At 37.9% G+C, this 23,518-nt stretch overlaps 1 protein-coding gene across 2 annotated transcripts in view; it reads left to right on the top strand.

The window, feature by feature from the left end:
* The window catches only part of MRE11 (MRE11 homolog, double strand break repair nuclease), a 115,330-nt gene that overhangs the window by 68,830 nt on the left and 22,982 nt on the right, over positions 1–23,518 (top strand). For both annotated transcript variants that reach the window (XM_058663738.1, XM_058663737.1), the window contains exons 5-14: positions 2,374–2,461; positions 3,196–3,337; positions 4,189–4,303; positions 5,588–5,773; positions 6,825–6,996; positions 9,452–9,532; positions 12,630–12,756; positions 15,150–15,250; positions 16,991–17,164; positions 23,065–23,127. In XM_058663738.1, coding sequence (XP_058519721.1) covers positions 2,374–2,461; positions 3,196–3,337; positions 4,189–4,303; positions 5,588–5,773; positions 6,825–6,996; positions 9,452–9,532; positions 12,630–12,756; positions 15,150–15,250; positions 16,991–17,164; positions 23,065–23,127 — 1,249 coding nt within the window. The remainder of the gene's footprint in view (positions 1–2,373; positions 2,462–3,195; positions 3,338–4,188; positions 4,304–5,587; positions 5,774–6,824; positions 6,997–9,451; positions 9,533–12,629; positions 12,757–15,149; positions 15,251–16,990; positions 17,165–23,064; positions 23,128–23,518) is intronic.

The raw sequence follows: 23,518 nt of genomic DNA, 5'->3' as shown, positions 1-23,518 counted from the left end.
AAAAGGTCTTGCACTTTTAGGGATTATTGTATTTATTTTGAATCCCATTTCCTTAGGGTACATGCCATACATTTTTTTAAACACTGCACAGGTTACCACTTTGCATTTTATATGTTAAAAGTGTATTTGTTATTTGGAAGGCAGAGTGGTAGAGAAAGAAAGACAGAAAGAGATCTTCACGCACAGGTTCATCTCACAAATGGCCGTAATAGCCAGATCTGGTACAGGCCAAAGTCAGGAACCCTGAGTTCCATGTGGGTTGCAGGGACCCAAACGCTTAATATTGTGCTGCTTTCCCAGGCACATTATCAGGGAGCTAGATTGGGGGCCAAGCAGGCAGAGCTTGAACTGGTACTTAGATTTAAGAAGCTGGCACCACAATTCTGGCCCTGCCACATTGTGTATATTTAGGGTATTTTCCTTTGCTGTTTGAACTTATGTCAAGTTCTGTTCTTTCCTTTGATGACTGATACTTTATTTTATAGAGTACCATCAGGTATAGGAGCTAGAAGCATGGATTCTGGCATAAGATGATCTGAGTTCAGATCTGTCACTTAGTAAGACTGGATTACTCACCAACTGCACTGTGTTAGTTCCATCATTTATAAAATGGGAGAGTATCATCCCAGTCTTGGAGAGTTGTGAAAAGATGAAGTTGCTAAGAATATGTCTATGGCAGGAAAATTGGCAGCAGCCGTCAGAAGTACAAGTGAACAGCATACCCTTTGATCCAGTAAATTCCTTCTACGTGCTTTTTTTTTTTAAAAGGACAAAAATTTAATCTCCTAATTAGCATTTGTAACAATCAGGAATTATTAATCACTTTAAATGTGAACACCCTTCCCCCTTTGGACCAATTCATTCGTTATTTCTGTAGTCATTTCTTTTTTTTTTTTTTTTTTTATTATTTTGCATTATGTGACAGTTTCATAGGCTCTGGGAATCCCCCCATCCCTTCCCCCTCCCCTCCCCCCTGGTGGATTCCTCCACCTTGATGCAGCATTACAGTTCAAATTCAATCAAGATTCTTTCATTGCAAACATATACCAAGCATAGAGTCCAGCTACTTATTGTCCAGATGGGTTGAACAGTTTCTTGGGGAGACCATTTCTGGTCTGAAGTTAGAGCTGGTAGAATATCATCACAGTCAATTAAGAATCCCAATATAACATCAACAGCAATTTGCAATATTATGGAATTGACATGGTTTTGAGTAACCAGTATGTTTAAAAAAAAAAAAAAAAAGCAAGTCCTAGCCACAACCTATGATTAGCTCATTGACATTTCAATTTTAGTTTATATACAGGACCGGCTGCTATATACCTTAAAATGGCTATAAGGTACCATTCAGCTGTCTCGTGTCTATTTCATTTTAGTATTTAGCCATTTGTTGTGTTGAAGTATAATTTTGCTGATCTTGGCAGATTTTAGGATAATCTAGACTGGCTCTAGATGCTTTTTTACATAGTTCTTCTCACAAGGGTAGACTGTACAAGAGTGCTCACTGTCGTGTTATTTGTAAAATGAAAGAAGAATCTAAGTGTCTGTGGATAAGGAATTGGTTCAGGGTGATTGCAGATTATACAGTGGGGTACTGAGTGACAAGAAGCAGAGAAAAGTTCTTCATGCACAGAACTGATAATGGGATAATTTAATAATGTATTTAATTTAAATTTTAAAGCACCATGCAGAAATTTATATTATACTGCTGATTGTGTAGGAAGGAAGATAATGTGTTTATGTGTTTGTATAGATAGTTTACTTACTTGAGAGGAAGAGAAAATAGGAGAACCAGGGAGAGAGAAAATCAGTATGCCATTTGCTGGTCCATTCCCCAAATGCCCAGATGCCTACAACAGCTGGAAATGGGCCAGGCCAAGACCAGGAGGCAGAAATTCCACCTGGGTCTTTTAGTGTAGGAACCCAAACCCATGAGCCCTCTGCTGGCTACCATGCGCGTTACCAGGATGCTGGGCTGGACATGGAGGTGGGTCTCAGTGCCAGACTCTCCGCTGGGATACAGGCATCCCAAATGGCAGTTAGGCTGTTGCACCAAATAAAAATCTTATACAGAAGTTTAAAAATTTTTGCAATCTTAAAGATTAACTTACCATTAATCAAAGGTGCTGCTCTTTTATGCGTTTAGTCATTATTGCCAGTTTTTTTTAATGTAGTACTTGAAGATATTTTCAGCTTGAATTAAAGCGAATTGTTCTCTATGATTTGATTTTTTTGAAACTCCAGGCTCATGGCCATTTGCCATTTTAGGTCATACAGTTTGTCTGTGGTAGCATTAATATTTTGGAGTGGACTCTTGAGTGATGACAGCTTTTCTTTCTCCTAGAAACTGACATTAACTTTTTGTTTTTTAAGATTTCCATGGGTAAATTACCAAGATGGCAATCTCAACATTTCAATTCCAGTGTTCAGCATTCACGGCAATCATGATGATCCCACTGGGGTAACTGTGCTTTCATCATTTACTGGAATGTTAGAGATGTTTCAGGTTATCTGTGGGAAGCATTCTGCTCCCCCTTCTCAGCAGTTGGTTGCTGAGACTGAGTCCGAGTCTGAAAGGCCCCTAATGCATTGTTTGGAATGTCGTAAAATCTAGACTAAAAATTGCTGTGTATGAGCTGTGTTTATTTTCTTCCTGCTGTGCTTAATAATAGTAACCAGAGTAAGAATAAGCACCTAATAATTGTATAGTGCTTAACAGTTTCACAGTTCTTTTCTCTTATGAGTCTCTCATGTAGGAAATGATTATTCCATAAACATCAGTAAGTTTGAGATTATCTTATACCTGTTTGATTTTGAACTTAAAGACTAAACGGTCTAAATTCAGTGTATCTTTGTCTTACCTGGTCACTGGTATCTGTAACATTGCCCAGGTTTTTAGTTGTCTGCTTAATATTACAAAGTATTCATATTATGGATGATTTTCATTTTTTTAGTATCCAAACATCAAAACTTTTGATAAGATATTAACTGTGTATTTAATGTGATTCCAGCTCTTCTGAGTGATTTGTAATGGGAAAAAATGACAAATATTTTTATTCTTATACTTTTGAGAAAACACTATTCTAATTTATTTTTGTAATTAGTATATAAAGTATGCTTTTAACAGGTAATACAACATATATGTCATTTGTTTGTTTTATATATATATGTTAATATTTTAAAATGTTGCCACAGGCAGACGCTCTGTGTGCGCTGGATATTTTAAGTTGTGCTGGGTTGGTAAATCACTTTGGACGTTCGATGTCTGTGGATAAGATAGATATTAGTCCAATTTTGCTTCAAAAAGGAACCACAAAAATTGCTCTGTATGGCTTGGGTAAGTTCCATTTAGTTTACTACCATGTCAATAATTGTTTAAACATTTGGAATTGATATTTTGGAGATGACTTTAGAATCATGTGGAATGAAGTTGGAGCATAACTGATTATTCCTCACTGGTAAAAATAAAGTAAGGTTTTGGTAAAAACTTTCCAGTGTTTAGTGAAGACTGAAAGCTGTTACTACTTCTTTTTAATCGTAGTTTGATTTAAAAAATTTCTTTAGTACCTGTTGTTGTTTTCTATGAGGCTCAGTTTTAGAATCCTGGAAATTAGAATTATAGGATAAGCAAAATTGCATTTTGATACAGATTGTGTATCCATGAACTGAAAATCTGAAATGCTTCTGTGACATCGTAAGCACAAAATAGAATCTCATGAAACCAATCCGTGCATAAAATTATAAAAATGTCACAGAATTTTCTGAGACCTTATTTGTAAGATATTGGTGAAATATGAATGAATGTTGTGTTTAGACTTGTCTCTCATTCATAAAATTTCTCACTGGGTATACACAAATATTCCAAAATTGGAAAACATCCAAAATTTGAAATACCTCTGATTTTAAGCATTTTGAATAAGGGATACTCAGTTGGTACTTAGAATTTATTAAAAAATCAATAGTGAAAAATTATATCTACTAGGATTTTTAATAAAAATTTGAGCATAGTTTCCTGTTGTGTTTTAAAGGTCTATACATGCCTAAAATGATGTAGAAACTGAATTCACACCCACTTAATAAATGGTTCTTGAATTCAGTTATACTTCTGAACAATAAAACAAAAAATTTGAAAAGTACATAATTTCTAAGTTAAATATATTCATTTTTGTATTGTGATGTCCCTTTCAGGGTCTATTCCAGATGAAAGGCTCTATCGAATGTTTGTCAATAAAAAAGTGACAATGTTGAGACCAAAAGAAGATGAAAACTCCTGGTTTAACTTATTTGTGATTCACCAGAACAGGTAAAAGTAGTTTTCTGGACGAGTTTGAGCCAAATACTGAGGCTCCTTCCATTTGTTTCTGAGCTCACCTGTTTCTGGAAAAGTGCTTTTCTTCTTCCAAGGTGTTCATACAGGACTGGGCAGGTTGCTTTATGTGACTGCATTTTGAAGATTTTTTTTAATATACGTTAGTACCTGTATAAGAATGCTTATAGCATATGGATAAGATATAAAATGAGTACCCCTAAATTTAGCAAAGAATCAGACCTTTGCAGTATGTTATCCCATTCTCTTCCGTGATCCCAGTTGGTTCCCTGAGTTTCAGAGGAAGCATTGTCTTCAATTTGAGTTAATTTTTCCATTGCTTTTCTTTATTGTTTAATCACATACATATCGATTCTTTAGTTTTGGTTTAGTTGTAGTCCCGCTGTGTTTTACAGCGGCTTTATGTTCATCATGATGTTGCTAAGATTCGTCTGCTGCGCTACCTGGGAAGCTGCTTCATATTTACTGATGTGTGCAATTATACTTCTATCAGCATATTTGTGTTTTTTTTTTTCTTTGAATTTATGAACCTTGCTGATTTATACTTGTCTCCTGGTGCATGTAAGTTTCCAAAATATTTTAAATATAACTTGATTGGCTTTTTCTGTTAGTAGTTTTAGGGAATTTGATCAGTTGGTAGGGGAGAGGATTGATTGAATGGAAGAGCTCTGAAGAAGCAAGATTTCTTCCGTGATCACTGCAATAAAATGTGTGGTGGCAGCTGTGAAATAGTGAAAGTGATACAGAGGGACAGACCTGGGAAGTTGGGAAGTAGGACTCCTGGGGAGATGCAGCCTGGTGACATGATTTATTACTGAACACTTTTAATGAATGTAAAAGGAACAGATGATCTTCAGAACGATTGGATCTATTTAGGTTGATGTTTCATTTTTCTGTCTTATTTTTGTTGTATAACCAGACAACTTTATAGATTTTTAGTGTTTGTAGAGGTTTGGCTTTTCTGACTTGATCAGCAGGGAGTTCCTCTCTGGGGAACCTTTCAGAATCTCCTAACTGTAGAATTGGCTGCTTGTTTCTTTTGAGACTTCTTGTCTGTCCTGTGCTTTTGCGAAGCTGTTTAGATCATTCATAGATGCCAGTTACCTTTGCATTTCCGACTCCTTATACAGTTCTGGTACATAGAAGAATGTGATAAATCTTCAGTGAATAGACAAAAATCTGTATAGACTTAACTAGTGTGAAGTTTTTCTGGATTACTTTGCACTTACATTATTATTATTTTCTTCAATCTTGATATAGAAGTAAACATGGAAATACTAACTTCATTCCAGAACAGTTTTTGGATGACTTCATTGATCTTGTTATTTGGGGCCATGAACATGAGTGTAAAATAGCTCCAACCAAAAATGAACAGCAGCTCTTCTATGTATCGCAGCCTGGAAGTTCGGTGGTTACTTCGCTTTCCCCAGGTGAAGCTGTAAAAAAGTGAGTGATTGTAACATTCTAAATCAGTTTCTCAAAAGTTCTTGCTGTAATAATGTACTATCATTCTTTATGTTCATAGTACTGGTAGTAGTTTTATTGATATGATGGCTGATCATTCACTTTAGCCACTGTATTTTAAAATTTTAAGCCATATTCAAGAGATTATCTAATAGCAGTAATGATTTTCTGTTCATTTGGCAAATTCATGATTAAGATTTCTGTTTAGTAAGTTGTAAGTTACATGCCATAAATCAGGTTAGGGATCTGGAATGTCTGGCTATGGGCTCTGTAAGGCCTATAAAATCATCTGGACTGGCCCTGTAGAGGCATCTGCAGGTGGAACTTGAAATTCAGTAAATTTGTAGCAACCTAATTGCTAATTTTTCAGTTAGTTTTGTCTGGCCAAATGGTCCTTAGAAGAAAAATGGTTCCCCACACCTGTTAAATGGTAATTATTAATTTCTCAACGTCCATTTATAAACAGCGCTCCCCAAAACCATGTAACTGAAATTTTTCTGATGAGAAATGTAGAATTACATATGTTATTTTTAAAAAAGTTTTCAGCAGCATGATGTGGCTTAATCCTTAAAGGTGATTAAACTTGATTTTTATTGTGGTTTTACCCTTAGAATTTAATCCAGTTCTAATTGCTGTGATGATAATAAATATAAAAAGTATGTTAGGAGATGTATAGGTATTGGGTTTTTCCTTTGTGGTTATTTGCTGGCTCATCTTAATGTTTGTATGTACAGGCATATACACATAATGAATATGTATGTAATGATACGTTCCATATTCAGTGCCCTCATAATTGTGATAGTATTTTATTACACTTTTTTATGATGTCTGTCTTTTATTAGAGTGTATATTCAGACAAGAAAAGGGATGGATGAATGATGGGCTTTCTTCTGGGGAAGAAGACTGTTGACTGTTTTTACCTGTATGACTAAATACTTTGTAGAAACCAAGTTAGAAATCTGGTTACTTAGATATGTATATTTTCCTAAGAAGGTTTACATTACGATGAGGCTGGCTTCTCTCTCCCTTTCAGACATGTTGGTCTGCTGCGTGTTAAAGGGAGGAAGATGAATATGCAGAAAATCCCCCTTCGCACAGTGCGGCAGTTCTTTATGGAAGATGTTGTGCTGGCTAATCATCCCAACATTTTTAACCCAGATAACCCTAAAGTAACTCAAGCCATACAAAGCTTCTGTTTTGAGAAGGTAATTTTAGACAAAGTGTGTGACCCCTACTTAAGTTGAGAAATCATTTACTTTCCACTCACGTAATTCAATAGAGAGGAAGGAAGCATTTTTTAATTTATAACAGTTGCTGAAGCCTTTAAGAAGCCACTGTTATTCCGTGAATGAATTTATTAAATGAGTGTTTGGCATGTCAAGCCTTTCCTTTTAAAGTGATTTGGGATGAAATAATGCTAGATAGAGCAAAATCTTTCATTGAGCCATCTCCACAGTTCCTTTCCTCCTTTTTTTTTATTTTTAAATTATTTATTTTTATTTGAGAGGCAGATTTGCAGAGAGAAAGAGAGAAATCTTCATCTGTTGGTTCACTTCCCAAATGGCTGCTATGGCCACTGCTGAGCTGATCTGAAACCAGGAGCCAGCGGTTTCCTCTGGGTTGCCCAGAGGAATCTGAGTGTCGGTGCCGACAAATCTGAGCCATATTCTGCTGCTTTCCTAGGCCATAGGTAAGAAGCAGGATTAGAAATGGAACATCCAGGACTCAGACTGGTGCCCATGTGGGATCCTGGTGTCTCAGGAATTAGCCTGCTAAGCCATGGCACTACGCCTCCCTTCCTTTCAAAAGCCATACAAAATCTCAGCTCCTTTGTTTTCCTTATTTGATGACTTGTTCAGTTTATTTGAACCTAGTATATCAGTGTGAGTCCCATTTTCCCTTTGCATGCACATTGTCACCCTTAAATCTTTAGAAATTCTACAGCTGCAGCTGAAGTTGGTGAATACATTAATAACATTAGTAATTCAAAGCCATTCATAGCTAAAACATACTTAGTTCTTACTCTATTTTCCTTTACTTTTTTTCTCAAAAAATCATGTAACATGGAAGATCTTCTCTCTGTCTCTCCTCCTCTCTGGATATCTGACTTTCCAATAAAAATGAAATAAATCTTTAAAAAAATTCACTTTCTTCAGCAGGCATTTGACACAGTGGTTTTAGTAATGCTCTTACAACTTGCCTTGAAGTAAGTGCCTGGATTCTAGTATGGGCTGTACTAACCACTGAAGCATTCTGATAATGTGCATTCTGGAAGGCAGCAGACTATCGCTCAGAGTCCCCAGTCCTGCTGTACATGTCAGACATCCTGATGGAGTTCTGGACTCCTGCCTTTTGCCTGAGCCAGCCTCAGCTAATGCAGGCATTTGGGGAGTGCACCCGTGGATGGCAGATTTAGGTATTCTTCATTTTGCCCTTCGAAGAAATGAATAAAACAAAATTTACTTTTTCATCATGATTCAAGTTATGTAATCCGCTTGGTAGCCATACTGATTTCTATAGATATGAAACATTCTTGCAGCAAGCTCTGTTGATTGCATCGTTGGACAAGATTATAGAGGCTGGGCAGTTGGGTGTAGCAGTTTGGTTGCTGATTGGAATGCCCGTAGCTCATATGGAATTGTGTGGCTTGAGTGCTGACTCTTCCATTTCTGATGTATTCCAGTTTCCTAATATACATACCTTGAGAAGCAACAGGTGATGGGTCAAGTATTTGGATGTGTGCAATCCGTGTGGGGATCTGGACTGAGTCCTAGGGTCATGACGTCAGCTGGCCCAGACGCTGCTATTATGGGAATGAACCAACAGATGGAAGATCTCTATCACTGTCATCTCCACCTCTCTGCCTTTTAAATAAATAGAAATAAATAAAATTCAAAGACTTTAAAGTAGTGTATAAAATTCAGACTTGATAGAGATCTGAGTATTTGTTCTGTATTGTTCTTGCGTTCATAAACAACGGATAAAGTGGCAGATTTTTAATTTCAACAAAAGCACTGACAGCTAGTCTCACTCAAATCTGGAACTGCATACAAGCTTTTGTGCAAAGGATTCTAGTCCTGCCTCTCTATAACTTAATTCTCACCTCAGAAAAAATACAGAGCAGGTGTTTTTGTCCTCAAATTTCTTTAAACATTTTTTAAAATTTTAAACCTAGATTTTATAATATTGTTCTCCTTTACCATAAGGCAGACTCAGTTGTCAAATTTTCCTTTAGCTGAATTCCTTCAAAGGAAATCATCCAAAACCTTTATTTATATATCCTAAATATTTTTTTGAGCCTCTTGTGGAGGGGGCAGGTAACCAAACTCCCCAAAAACTAGAATTCCTTGGTTTTAAGTTGATAAGTTGAAGCAAACCATGTTAAACCATGAATAGAAAATTGAACAGGAGTAATATTTTAAATTTCTTCTAAAAGAATTACCTACGAAGCTGAAAAGTTATTTTATTAAGCACTTTCATGAAGGAAAACATTGAGGAAGAGTTTTTAGTTGGAGCAAAATAAAGTCAGGTTTTTCAAAAGACATTAAACATCTCCTAACAAATAAAGATGGTCATATAGTTTGGAGACATTCGTATGGTATTTAGGTGATTTAGAATCAACTTAATACTTTGTTTTTTAATCCTTATTTTCATTTTGAGATTGAAGAAATGCTTGAAAATGCTGAACGAGAGCGTCTGGGAAATTCTTGTCAGCCAGAGAAGCCTCTTATCCGACTGAGAGTAAGTTAAGTCCTGTTTATATAAACTAGACTTTATTACAATCTTTGTTATAATCTTCATAGTGCAGTAATGCACCATTTACATGGATTTGTTGAAAAGTAGTAATGAGGGTGTTTATATAGTAATAGTAGTAGTAACCATTGAAGACCAAACAATAAGAACTGCCAAGATTTGATTTTATCATACTTGTTAGGTTTGACATTTTATTTTTGTAATTGTATAAATAATTGGTTATTTTGTTTAGTAGATTGGCTCATATTTTGTGACTTGACCTCGACTCACTCTTCTCCTTCCATTCTGGGCATCTAGACTTCCTTGTGGCTTCTCAGACATGTCCAGCACACTCTTTCCTCCTCCTGGTTGCTGAAATGTCACATTGCTGAGGCCCCAATCCAGTGTAGATGGATGGCAACTTCCCCAACTTCTCTCCATCACTTCCAATTTCACTTACTTTGTACTTATTTGTATCTTTTTCCTTTTTTAAAATAATAAATAATACCTATTCTCAGTTAACTATAATCAAGGTTAAATCGTAACCTTTAGTCTTCAAATCCAGTAGATTGTTTTCTCTTCTTACTGAATTGATACTTTGATATTCTCTAAATTATCTTTATCTCCTTCTCTTACTTATCAGTCAAAGCATATGGCCTCTGTGGCTTCATATAGAGTGTTTACTCCCAGGTATTTACATAACCCTCCTTGTCTGTCTGTACTTCTAGGGATCCCCTTGTCTGTCTGTACTTCCAGGGTCCTTACCCCAGCAACGTAGTGTCAGCTGGGACATTGTACACAGTACAGTCCAGAGCCAGAATGCTTTGGTTTGATTCTGGCCGTGTGAGTAGTTGTGTCACCTTGAACAACTGGATGTCTTGTTCCTTGATTTGTATTTTATATACTTAGGTGATCCCATTTAAATTCAGTAGTATGTGGTAGTAAGCAGTTTGATGCCTTCTCTTTATCCCACTGTCATTTTTGCCACTTACTAACCTCTAACCACAGCATCCTAACTGAACTCTGCCTATGCTTTTCCATCCCCCTCCCACTAGACCTCCCTCCACACTGTTCTAAAATGCTCTTCCTACAACAATCTTGCACATCTATCCTGCTTACAGTAACTTGGTTCTTGCACTAATACGAACAAGTCTGAACTTTTTAGGAGAGTAGCTAGGCTCTGCAGGAGCTGTTTGAAACAAAGCTGTATGACTTGTCGGTCGCTTTCCTGCCTGTGCATCCTAATCTTCAATTACACGGACTAGCAGTCACAGTGCTCTGGGCCCTGTGGAGTTGTTCTTTGTAGGTGTGGGTCCTACTGTATAGAATAGACTCAACTCCTTTCTTTACATCTCCTTCAGTGCTTGAAGCTTCCCTCGGCAATGCCCTATTTGGCAACCCCCTCAGATTTGACAGTTCCTCTTTTGTGTCCTCATTCTGCCATTCTATATTGCATAACTTCTTTTAGTACCATTTACATTCTTCTCACAATTCTTTATTTATGTTTGTTTTCTTGATCAGCATGTGAATTTCTTGACTACCAAGATGTCTTTTATTTATGGTTGTATCCCTAGCCCTTAATGGAGTGCCTAGAACATTGAGGATACTGTCAAGTTGGTTTAATGGTTGAGTTTTGTACTTCTTAGGAGCAGAAAACTACAAATGAAGCTGCTCTGGAGTGTAATTATTTATTTGTATGAGGAATTTTTTTGGGAAACCAGTATCTGTAGCTTTGAATATTTTCTGTGGTAACATGGCAGGTAGAGTTGATCTGGATAGTGCAAAGGTGGGTACCTTAGAGGAACAAGAGCTTCATCAGGCAGAGACCCCTTATTTATCATCTCTTCCTGCTTGGTACCATTAGAACTTAATATAAAATTATGAATTCGGTCACAGAACAGATACTTCATGTATGTAATATTGCAAAAGTATATTGTATCACCTGTCAGACCCTCATTGATTCATTGAACAAATCATACTGAGCAGCTGCAGTTACAGATGCTGGTGGTGATGAAGCAGATGAGGTTTTGAAGTGCTGAACTGTATGTAGGAGGTGGAGGTGTGAGGCGAGATATGACAAGTGAATGATGAACAAAAACTTTGCAGCTAGTGCCAAGTATGATAGAAAACATAACTGAGCATTCTGGAGAGACCAGTGATGGGGGGCAGTGTTGTGCCCGGAACATACCTGGAGAACAGCTAGTTTAGGAAAATAATTCATAGCTCTTTGAAGGAAAGGGAGTATTACTCTTTGTAAAGGTCTGTTTACCATGGTGGACTTGTTTGGAAAGAGCCTTTATTGAGAGAAATTGTTTTCAACAAGATCCCCTGTTTTAAAGATAATAGTTTGTTTCTCCAAACTCATCAATTTGATTCTTTTCTCCCTGGATTTTTCCCAACATTCATCCTTGTCTAGTGCGGGACACATCCCTAAGATAACATTTACATCTAGGGCTGCCATTTTATTGTAGTCAGGATTTTGCTTTCTGTTTTGTAAACCTCAGTCTTTAAGAATCCTGCCTCTTTTTCAGATGACACTTTTGATAGGTACTGAGCCTCTTAGTATTATAGGGAGTTGTAATTTTTTTTCAGTATTGTGGAGATTCTTGCTGTGTCTTTGAGTCCATGGAAGTGGTTTACTTAAGTTTATAAACTTTCCAGCCATTGTTTTCTCGGTAGTATAAGTAATATAACACTGTCCTGATCTTTAAAACATGTTCTTGGGAGTGGGCATTTAGCACAGTGGTTAGGGCTCACTTTGGAGAGCCTGGGTCTGATCGCTCCTCTGGCTCCTGACTGCAGCTTCCTGCTAACGCAGACCTTGGGAGACAGTGGTGACGGCTGAAGGAATTAGGAAAACACTTGGGTTGGATTCCTGGCTGCTGGCTGCAACCATAGCCCAGCCCTGGATGTTGCAGGCATTTGGATAGTGAATCAGGAGATGGAAAGTCTCTCAAATACAGAAACTTTAAAATGTGTTGTAAGAAACTAATTCACACATTTAAAAAATATTGAGAATTAACACTGTAAATACTGAAAAATGGGTGTGTTTCTAAAAAATGACCAAATTCTTTCCTAGCCTTCATAAATTATTCTGTGTTTCCAGGTGGACTATAGTGGAGGTTTTGAGCCATTCAATGTACTTCGCTTTAGCCAGAAATTTGTGGATCGGGTCGCTAATCCAAAAGATGTTATCCATTTTTTCAGGCATAGAGAACAAAAGGAGAAAACAGGTAAGATAGTTATTTTTATAACCAAAAAAAATATTCCTTTAAAATTTATATAAATAAATCTTTATTTAAAACAAGTGTGAAATAGTAATTGGAAATGTTTTAGTATGATTGCAATATATTAGAAAAAGATACTGATAGCTGGAATAATTCGCTTACAATACTTAGTTATTTTTGCTGTCATGAGTATTAATGAAGAAATGAAAAAAATTCTCTGGAAACAGTTTCTTAAATCAGTGCTGATGAGTAATAAAACAAATATTGGAGGTCATTCAAAATAAATATTGATTACTTATTATGCTTTTTTTTACTATTCGATAGTTTTTCTTCTCACATTTTGCATAAACTTTTTTTGACCTTAGTGGATGCTGTTTGGGCAAACTTCAGATATTGAAAAGATAGCCCCATACATTGATGTTTCTCATGACAGAAGTAGTTAATTTTAATTAAATTTCATCAAAATAAATTGCCTTTTTAAAGCCCATAAGAAACAAATTCAGCTGACTGCAGTGGGGTCTTTTCATGAGAAATGATAATCTTCTCAAATGTAGTCAGAGAATCTATTGAAGCATACAGTCCTTCTTCCAAGCCAGCTGCCTAGGTTATTAGCCCAGATTCAGTGAGCTTTTATTTTCATGTCAAATTGTGATCAGCTGACAAGTATGCTTTGAATTCAGCCTGAAACTATCATTCAGGTATTTAAATGGGCTTCATTTGATTTAGGAAAAATACTCACTTCTTGATATTATGTGTTTGTTTTTTTTTTTTTTTTTTTTTTTTTGCTGTGAATTTTAGTTATTTGCTTTCTGATAATGGTTTCCTAATTTCACATCCATTTCTGTAGAAGTTTTAGGGAAAGAGATGATCTGTAATTGTTCTAGTAATTCCTGTTTTTGTTCAAACATAAATTGCTTAGTGAGAACTACAGCACTTTAATCTTACTGGAAGCATTCAGTAAAGTGTGACATTTTACAAATTACTTAACCTCCCTGCTTTATAGTTTTCCTATCTGTAAATCAGGATAACGATTTGCCAGCCTGGTAGGATTATTGTGAGGATCCGAGGATCTGTTGGGTGTAAATGGTCATTAGACAGTGAGTGCAGCATCATAAAATGTAGTGATTGTGTCTGTGAAGTAACATTCATTGCCTTCTCTCCCCCTTTTTCTTTTGTTTCGTAAATCTTATATATTCTGTAATCCTTGATTAAATGATAAAAGCATTGCATACCTGAACATGATGTTCAGCCTTTTTTGAGAAGAAAATTAATTGCTTTCTTGACTTTGCTTCATATTTTCCTACAACATCCTTAATACCTATATTTTTCATTTCTCATGCACAGGGATCCTATTTTTTTCATCGTTGTGTTTTTAGCAGCTGCACCTACTAGATACTCAGCATTGCTTTACCTGACAAAGGTTAATGGTAGAGTAGATACTGACCTCCTGGGTCCCGACTTCTTGGCCAGCACTCTTTTTGTTCTGTGCCTACTGTTTCTTGAGACAGTGGTCGAGGACGTAGGGACGCAGCAGACAGACTTTAAGCATGGAGTATTAAAAAGATATCTGCTCAGGGCCCGGCGGCGTGGCCTAGTGGCTAAAGTCCTCGCCTTGAAAGCCCCGGGATCCCATATGGGCGCCGGTTCTAATCCCGGCAGCTCCACTTCCCATCCAGCTCCCTGCTTGTGGCCTGGGAAAGCAGTCGAGGACGGCCCAATGGGTTGGGACCCTGCACCTGCGTGGGAGACCTGGAGGAGGTTCTAGGTTCCTGGCATCGGATTGGCGCGCACTGGCCAGTTGCGGCTCACTTGGGGAGTGAATCATAGGAAGGAAGATCTTCCTCTCTGTCTCTCCTCCTCTCTGTATATCTGACTTTGTAATAAAAATAAAATCTTAAAAAAAAAAAAAGATATCTGCTCAAACCATTAGGCTAGATTAATGTAATTCTTACTGTTTTGACGTGGACATTCTTAGGTAAAGCTGACTTGGTTTGAACTGTGGATGTGTAGTTTTGTGTCACCACTGGCAGTTTTACCCATGATTGCTTTTGTAACACCAGTAAAAATGTTCATACAGCAAAAATGGCAGATAACATTGTGTTGTTAGCCTGGGAACTGCCTGAGAGGGTCTTGAACCGTCTGTTCCACACCCCAAATCTCTGGACCACCCTTGACAGCTGTCAAAGGCCAATTACTTAGGGAAATGGAAATGTGAATACTGACTACGGGGAGCAGACCAGCTGTTAGCAAAATATGGCTCCTGTTAATGCCTCAAAACTTATCAGGTCAAGTAAGCTCGCTCTTGATATGATTTGACTACACCTGAGCAACTTGGCTTGAATTTGATGACTGGAATTGTAATAGAAACTATGATGTATTTTTGATGGACTTTTTTCTAGGAGAAGATATCAATTTTGGGAAGTTCATCACAAAACCTTCAGAAGGAACAACTCTGAGGGTAGAAGACCTGGTCAAACAGTATTTTCAAACTGCTGAGAAGGTAATTTTCTTCATTCATAAAATAAATGTTTCTGAAGTCCCCACTGTGTACCAAGCACAGTGTTAAGTGAAAAGTTCCCAAAAGAGGCTGTTGAGGAAGAGGCTTCAGTGCCTCTCAAATCGGATTCATTTAGAGCATGGCAGCCTTGTTGATGGCCCACAGCATGCTTTTGGCTCTCTGGTTGAAAAGCTTCCCAAATTCTTGAGCAGTACATGACAGGTTGACAGAAATAGCTGGACATCACCCAGTTCATGTTTGAATGAAGGCTATCTCATTAAGGCAGACTTTAGTTTAGGATATGTGTAATAGATAATTCAAACAAAACGAAAGCTCAGTGTTTCAATGAAGTAAATAGTGTGACAGGTAATTATAGTCATTAGCAGTTATTGCATACTGAAGAAAATGACTGCGTAAGTTATTAACATCGCTAATGTAGCTATCATTTAGTGGTTTTCCTCTTTTTATCTACATAAAGGTCTTAATCCAGAATTTGATTTGCTTTTCTCACACTTGGGTGTAATTTCAAAATTACTTCATAAACACAGTGGTAGATAAATCACTCCAACTTATTAGAGGTTAAGTATCCCTATTCCAAAATGCTTCCATCAGAACTGTTTCAGATTTGGGATTTTTTCCTTTGAAATTTTAGAATATTTATGTAATAAATATTCTGAAATATGTATATATGTAATGAAATATTTTGGGAATGGTACCTAAGTCTAAAGATGAAATTCATTTGTTTTATGTACATCTTATTCAGATAGCCTGAAAGTAATCTTACACACTGTGGTGTGACTAAGACTCATCACATGAAGTCAAGTATAGAATTTTCCATTTGTGGTGTCAAGTTGATACCGAAGAAGTTTTGGGTTTTGGAGCAATTTGGATTTCAGATTTTTAAATTAGATACACATAACCTATATCATGAGTTTATGCTACACTAGGATTAAGTAGCTAGTGTTTTCCATTGCTGTTGAAGCAAATTACCGTGAACTTAGTGGTTTAAAACAATGCAAATTTACTATCTTACATCTTTTGGATCAGAAATCTGGTAGAGGTCTCACTGGACTGCAGTCAGGATGTCAGGAGGGCTGTGTTCCCTTCTGGAAACTCTAAGGGAGAATCCATTTCTCTGCCTTTTTCATTTTCTAGAGTTATCTATGTTTCTTGGGTGTTGATCTCCTTTTCCGCTATAAAACCAGCTGTGCTGTTCTCTCTGTTTTTCCACAATCACATATTCTTTTGTCTCCCTCTTCCACATTTAAGAGCCCATGTGATTCACACTGAACCCACATGGGTAATTCCTGCCAGATGTTTACAGCCTGATATTTAGCAACTTTAATTTTTACCTGCAACTGGAATTCCCCTCTGCCATGTAACATGTCTGTAGGTCCCAGAAATTAGGATGTAGGCATCTTTATCCTGCCTACAACACTGGTTAACCTGCTCAGTGAACCATTAGCTGCCGTTGCTGGATACTTATTCTCCAGCCCCTTAGGCTTCTGCATTTTCACCTGAACTGGTTCCTCTTCAAGGCTCTTGTTTGACTTTTTTTCTGGCACTTAATGTTTAATTACCAGCTTAATTGCTATTCACTAGTTTTGAATTTTTCCTTCAGTGGCTACATACCTTCTTTGGCTTTTAACCCAACAATATTATTCCATAAATTTCTTTACTTATATACAGTAATTTGTGAGGAATAGATAATTTTTTTTCAGCCAGTGATTTGTTCTCTCACAGAATGTACAGCTGTCGTTGCTGACAGAAAGGGGGATGGGTGAAGCAGTCCAAGAATTTGTGGACAAAGAAGAAAAAGATGCCATTGAGGAACTAGTGAAATACCAGTTGGAAAAAACACAGCGATTTCTTAAAGAACGTCATATTGATGCCCTAGAGGATAAAATTGATGAAGAGGTAAGTAGCTAATTTGGCTGTCCAGGCCTATGTAGGCAGTCTCGCTTTTAAGAGTAGCTCTGAGGGATGGCCCTTGGGGTGCAGCAGTTGCCACTTTAGGTGTCTGTATCCCATGTGGGATTATCTGATTTGAGTCCAGCTTCTCCACTTCTGAGCCAACTTCCTGCTGAGGTATACCCTGGCAGCAGCAAACGGTGGATCCAGTAGCTGCATGTGGATTTCTGAAATGTGGGCGTTTGGAATCAGCAGATGGAAGATCTCCCTGTATCTATCTCTAACCATTTAAATAAAACAAAACAAAAAGAAAAAGAGGGTAGCACTGAGGTTTTTTCCCCCCGATAAACCATTCTTTAACCTCTCTGTGCAGTTTGCTGACTCTACACTTGAGATAAGAAAATGAAGATTAAGTTAGAGAAAGTCTGCAAAGAGCTGAGAACAGAATCTTGCATATATTTGGTATTAAATAAATGTTAGTTTTGTTTTCCACAGTTAACATCTTTTGATAATGCTGAAAGTGCTTGAAAACAAACCTTGTTGGATGAAAATCCTGTGCATTTTAGTTTTCTTCATGAATTTTTATCAATGATTTGAATTTTATGCTTAGCATGCATTTTCTGTAAGCCTAAAAACAGGAGACAGATTTGATTACATGAAAGTATTTGTTGTTATGTCAAACTATCAGAGAGCAAATGTAAAAAATATTGATGTGGGGAAAATAATTTTATATAGACAGAAAAAATTAACATTGTTAATTAAAGATTTCATAAATCTTGAAAACCCAATTTAGCATCTCACTAGGATAATGATTGAAGGCTATGGATAGGGGATTTACAAAAGAAATGAAAATTGATAATGATACAGGGGCAAAGAGACTGAAATGTATTTTGTCAAATTGACAAGGATTTTGCAAAAGTGTTTTTGGCACACTGCTGGTAGGGGTGTTAAAATATTTCAGAATGAATAATAGTTTGGCAATGTATATCAATTAGCTTAAGGCAATTTGTCCTTTAACTCAGCTGTGGAAAATTTTCCTAAGAAAATAGTAAGATTTTTATATGGATAACATCCACAGTGGGGAATAAGTAGAAATTTTCTATAATAAATCTTGGAACATATCAATGTAAAATGTTGTGCAACCAGTTAAATTTACATTTTTGAAGAGCATGAAACAGTATTTCCAATGTAATGTTATAGTAGGAAAATAATGGGGTGCAAAACTGTACACAGTATGCTGTTTTTACTTTCTTAATGAGTACATGTGTACACACAAGTAAAGATTGAAAGAAAAGATTCCAAACATGTTATCAACAGTTAACGTAGTTGAATTATAGAGGTCACTTGGTATGTTTTTAGAATCTCCCCTAAAGCAAAAGAACAAAGCATTGATTTAAAAGAACATGTCCTATCTAACTTTCCTCTTGATGGTTCAAGTTAGCATCGTTCTCTTTAAACCTTGTGATGTAAATGTATAACTAGTGTTCAATAATAGGTATTTCGAAAGTTAGGGCAGGTAACCTACACTCTTCCGGTGTGTTGGGTTTACTAACTTTTCGTGTGTGTGATTACATAAGCAATGCCTCCTGTAATGACGACTCCTGAGTCACAAAGTATGAGAGTGTGAGTGTAGGTGTGTGGCATGGTCACTCAGAGCATGAACTCTGGGTCTCTGCCAGAATGAAAATCAAAACTCTGCTTTGCTGTTTGCCTGTCAGTGAGTTAGCTAAGCTTCTCCACACCTCGGTTTTCCTGCCTATGTATAAATGGGGGAAAATAGCAGAATCTCCTTCTAGGTTATTGTGAGGATTGAGCTAATGACAGTCCCTAGACCTTAGGTGGTGTCAGCCCAGAGTTTTCTCTCTGCATGTTGTTTCTCTGCTATGAATGACATAGCACTTTGGGGTATACTACATGCCATCTAGAGTGCTGTTATGTGTTTTGTCAGCTTTTAGAAGACGAAAATTCCTGTATGTCCTTTCTGCTAAATCATAGCATACATGTTATTATTTCTTTCAGCTTAAAAGCCAGCATAGTCTAAATCCCATTTCCTTTAGCTACTACCCTATTTCTTTTGTTCCTCGCATAGCAGAATCGCTTCCAAGAGTTTTCTGTATTTTCCTGCACTAGCTCTTCTCGCCCTGCTTTCACTTAAACCCAGCTGCTTGGGCATTTGCTGTGTCCTTCTAGGGAATCTGCTCTTGTCGAGGTCACCAGTGACCTCTCTGAATAAATCTACTCTCAGTTTTTTGTCTTACGTCTCGCTTACCCTGTTGAAACTTGAAACTTTTTTCCTTGGCTTCCAGCACTACGCATTCTTGTGGTTTTCTTTCTGCCTGGCTGGTTGTGTGTTCTCTGTCTACTGATTCTTGTGTCCCTTTCCGCAGTCCTTGGGTGATTTTGTTCATCCACACATCCGCTTGGTGAGCTTACCTGGCTCTCTGGGTTTGGTGATGGCCAAAAGGAAGCCTGACTCAGGACACTCTTCTTGTAGAGCCAGTCTGTTAAGCTCTAACACTTGTATGTTTAGATGTCTCAGCCTTGTAGCATGTCTCAGTCTGAATTGTGATCGTCTCTGTCCCTGTAGAGTTCTCATGGAAGCACCATTCAGAACTTTGGAGTCGTGCTTGATTCTTTTTGTTGTCATCTATATGCTTATGGTATAGGAAGCCTTTTGACATTGACTGTATCTAATTCTTACCACCTTCGTCACTACCATTGGTCTAACACAGCTTATTTCTTACCTGGATTATTCTGGTAGTCTTGAAACTTACACTACCTTTCTTCCACTCTTAATTCCCTGCATATCCCTGTTCAATATTCAATTTAGTTGTCCAGTAGATCCTACCATATTCCAAATCTGGTCACTCGTACCTTAAATAGTCCTTATAGTTTTTAAGGCCTTTTATGTTTGTCCAGCTTACCTTCATATCTGCTCCAGCCAGAGCTGGCTAGCTTCCTTGCTTGCTTGCTTGCTTCCTTTTTTTCCCCCTTTTAAAGATTTGTTTTGTTGGGAGGGCAGAGTTAAATCTACAGATAGCAGTCCTCCGTCCACTGGTTCACTTCTCAAATGATTGCAACAGTCACAGCCCAAGCCAGGAGCAAGGAGCTTCATCCATGTCTCATGTGGGTGACATGCACTTGAACCATCTTCTGCCATTTCCCAGGTACATTAGCAGGAGGCTGTATGGGAAGTGGAGCAGTGGAGATTTAACCCCATGTCCATATGGGATGCTTTTGTTACAGATGGCAGCCCATCCCACTGTGTCACAATGCCAGACCCCTTCCTTGTAAACACTAAGCAAGCATTCTTTGCTCTTTGTCTTTAACATGTTTTTTTTTCCTTTAAGTAATTCCCCCCCCTCCAATTTCCATAACTCATTCCCTACCTTTGAAATATTTTACTTAATTTCTTGTCATCTTCTCAGTGAATCCTTGTGATCAGCCTGTCAAGATGTAACATCTTCTCAGCACTTTTTCCCTCATCCTGCTTTTGTTTTTTTCTGTGCAGTGGTTCCCGCTTCATTAGGATTTCACAGATATTTGAAAAGACTCTTCACTTCCCTGAGCATACTCACTTGAAGGTTTTTTATTTAAAAATAAAGGAGATAGTGCAGTAAGCAAAGCGTATAGGCAGGCCTTTGGGAGCTGAGAGATTCCAGGCATCAGCTTCCTAGGCCATTACTTCACACAATGCTCCCTGGTTTCTACACCGATTGTCCCTCTGGTGGCTTAATCAGGGTTTTGCAGGTTGAACATCATGTTCAGATAAATAAACCCTGGAGTTGAGAAAACTCTTCAGGGATAAGTGTTCTCAGTCCAGATATAAATTAACTTTGTCTAAGGTATGGATTAACTTTTTTAAAAACTGAAAGTTTTGTTTGGGGCTGACACCATGGCTCAACAGACTAATCCTCCACCCTGTCGTGCCAGTATCTGATATGGGTGCCAGTTCGCATCCCAGCTGCCCTATTTCCCATCCAGCTTTCTGCTATGACCTGGGAAAGCAGTGGGAGTCTTGAGACCCTGCACCCACGTGGGAGATCCAGGAGAAGCCTCTGACTGCTAGTTTGCAATCTGCTCAGCTCCCAGCCATTGGAGGCACTGGGGAGTGAACCAGTAGTTGGAAGACCTTTTCTTTCTTTTTTTTTTTTTTTAAAGATTTATTCATTTTATTACAGCCAGATATACACAGAGGAGGAGAGACAGAGAGGAAGATCTTCCGTCCGATGTTTCACTCCCCAAGTGAGCTGCAACTGGCCGATGCGTGCCGATCCGAAGCCAGGAACCAGGAACCTCTTCCGGGTCTCCCATGCGGGTGCAGGGTCCCAATGCATTGGGCAGTCCTCAACTGCTTTCCCAGGCCACAAGCAGGGAGCTGGATGGGAAGTGGAGCTGCCGGGATTAGAACCGGCACCCATATGGGATCCCGGGGCTTTCAAGGCGAGGACTTTAGCCACTAGGCCACGCCGCTGGGCCCAGGAAGACCTTTTCTATCTCTTCTGTCTATAAATCTGCCTTTCAAATGATGACTAAATCTTTTTTTTTTATTCTAAGTATTTAAAAGAGAGAGGAGAGATACAAAAATCTATCCACTGGTTCACTCTCCAAATGGCTGCAATAGCCAGGGCTGGGCTAGGCTGAAGCCAGGAGCCAGGATGCAGAAACCGAGACCTTCATCTGAGTCTCCCACATGCGTGCAGGATCTCAAAGGCCTATGCCTTCTTCCTCTGCTTCCGCAGGCACTTGGTCAGAGGGTGGATCAGAAGTGGACCAACTGGGTTTAGAACTGGTTGTCCCTATGGGGTGCTGGCATTGCGAGTCGCAACTCAACCAACTATACCACAGTGTCCACCCTCAGTGTAGTTATTCATTGTGTTACACTATCCCCATCCCTGTACACACTAGCTTGTCAACCTCCTAAAAGCAGCAATTTTGGTGATTCTCTTTATTGTTGTGTATCAGTTTCTGCAGTTGTGCCTGGTGCATAGCACATGCTCAATAAATTATATGTTTAGACATAATGTATATGATAGTTAATACAAAATATATATAGGAATTTTTCCAATTATATGAACATTTCATAAGAGTCTTGTGCACAGAAATTATTAAGAAAGGAATCTTGTATCCATCTTGGTATAAGACCAGGGTCAGAAAACATTCCTTAGTTGACTGTTGATATTAGTGAAAGTTTGGCAGCCGGCCCACTAATTTAAGACACCAAGTAGAGAACCTCCTGTGTGTCATTACTGTGTGCTGAAGAGTAATTTCTCAAGCCTTATGAAGGAGAAATTTTTAAAAATTTTGCTAAAATATAAGACCCATAAAATATAAGAGTTTTTGTCCTGCAGTTTGACAGTTTTTCAGTAACAAAGCATTTTGACAGTGAATAATATCATTTCATTTCAAATTTTAATTTTTCTTAGGGTCTGTTTTTTAAAGAATATATTTCTGAAACTAACTGGGAAAAATGTCACTCTGTGAGATAAACTGCTTAAATTTACAAGTTTTTTTTTTTAATCATGTGAAAGGCAGAGCAGCATAGAGAAATCTACTTGTGAATTTGCTCTCTAAATGGCCCCATCAGTTGGGGCTTGGCCAGGTCAAAGCCAGGATCCTGGAATGCGAGTGATCCACCTGGTTGGCAGGAGCTCTAGTCCTTGGCCATCTTCTGTGGCTTTCACAGTTGGATTAGCAGGAAGCTGGATCAGAAGTAGAGCAGCTGGGACTTGAACCCACTTACCATTATGGGTTGCTGGCATCTTTGCTGGTGGATTAGCTTGCTCCCATACTGGTCTAAAGTTTCTAAGTTTTATGTTATCATGGAAAAAGATTTTTAATTGTAGTCCATTTTGCATTTGTGTAACAGGAATAAGCAACATGTGTGATTTATTCTTATGATCTAGGTACGTCGTTTCAGAGAAAGCAGGCAGAAAAATACTAACGAAGAAGATGATGAAGTTCGAGAGGTAATGTTTGTGCTCTTGATTTCTGTGCTGTGTGTCAGCTTGTTAAATAAGCATCAGATTTATTTAGAATTTATTTAGAATAATTAGACCCTAGGTGTGGTGGTTGGTAGATATGAACAAGGGTAGCTGCCTTTGATTTATCTCAGTTCAGTCCACAAAGATTCTGTTTGCTGACGTTTTAGTTTTTTTTCTTTGGCTATGTTCTAAAATGAGTTTAAAGTTTTTACATGTAGGAGAGCATGTGCAAGAACCCTTGATAATCAGGGTATTATCTAATTCTTATCAAAGCATCTAGACAATGTAAACTCCAGTTTCACCCTTTGGAACTAATATAGTTCTCAGCAAAGACAGGGAAATAGTGTTTAGGTCATTTATTTTACTGTTGTTAAAT

The sequence above is a fragment of the Ochotona princeps genome, chromosome 4 (genome assembly GCF_030435755.1).
Source record: "Ochotona princeps isolate mOchPri1 chromosome 4, mOchPri1.hap1, whole genome shotgun sequence".
NCBI lineage: Eukaryota > Metazoa > Chordata > Mammalia > Lagomorpha > Ochotonidae > Ochotona > Ochotona princeps.
The sequence above is the reverse complement of the archived record's forward strand: the minus strand, read 5'-3'. Positions and strand labels throughout refer to the sequence as shown.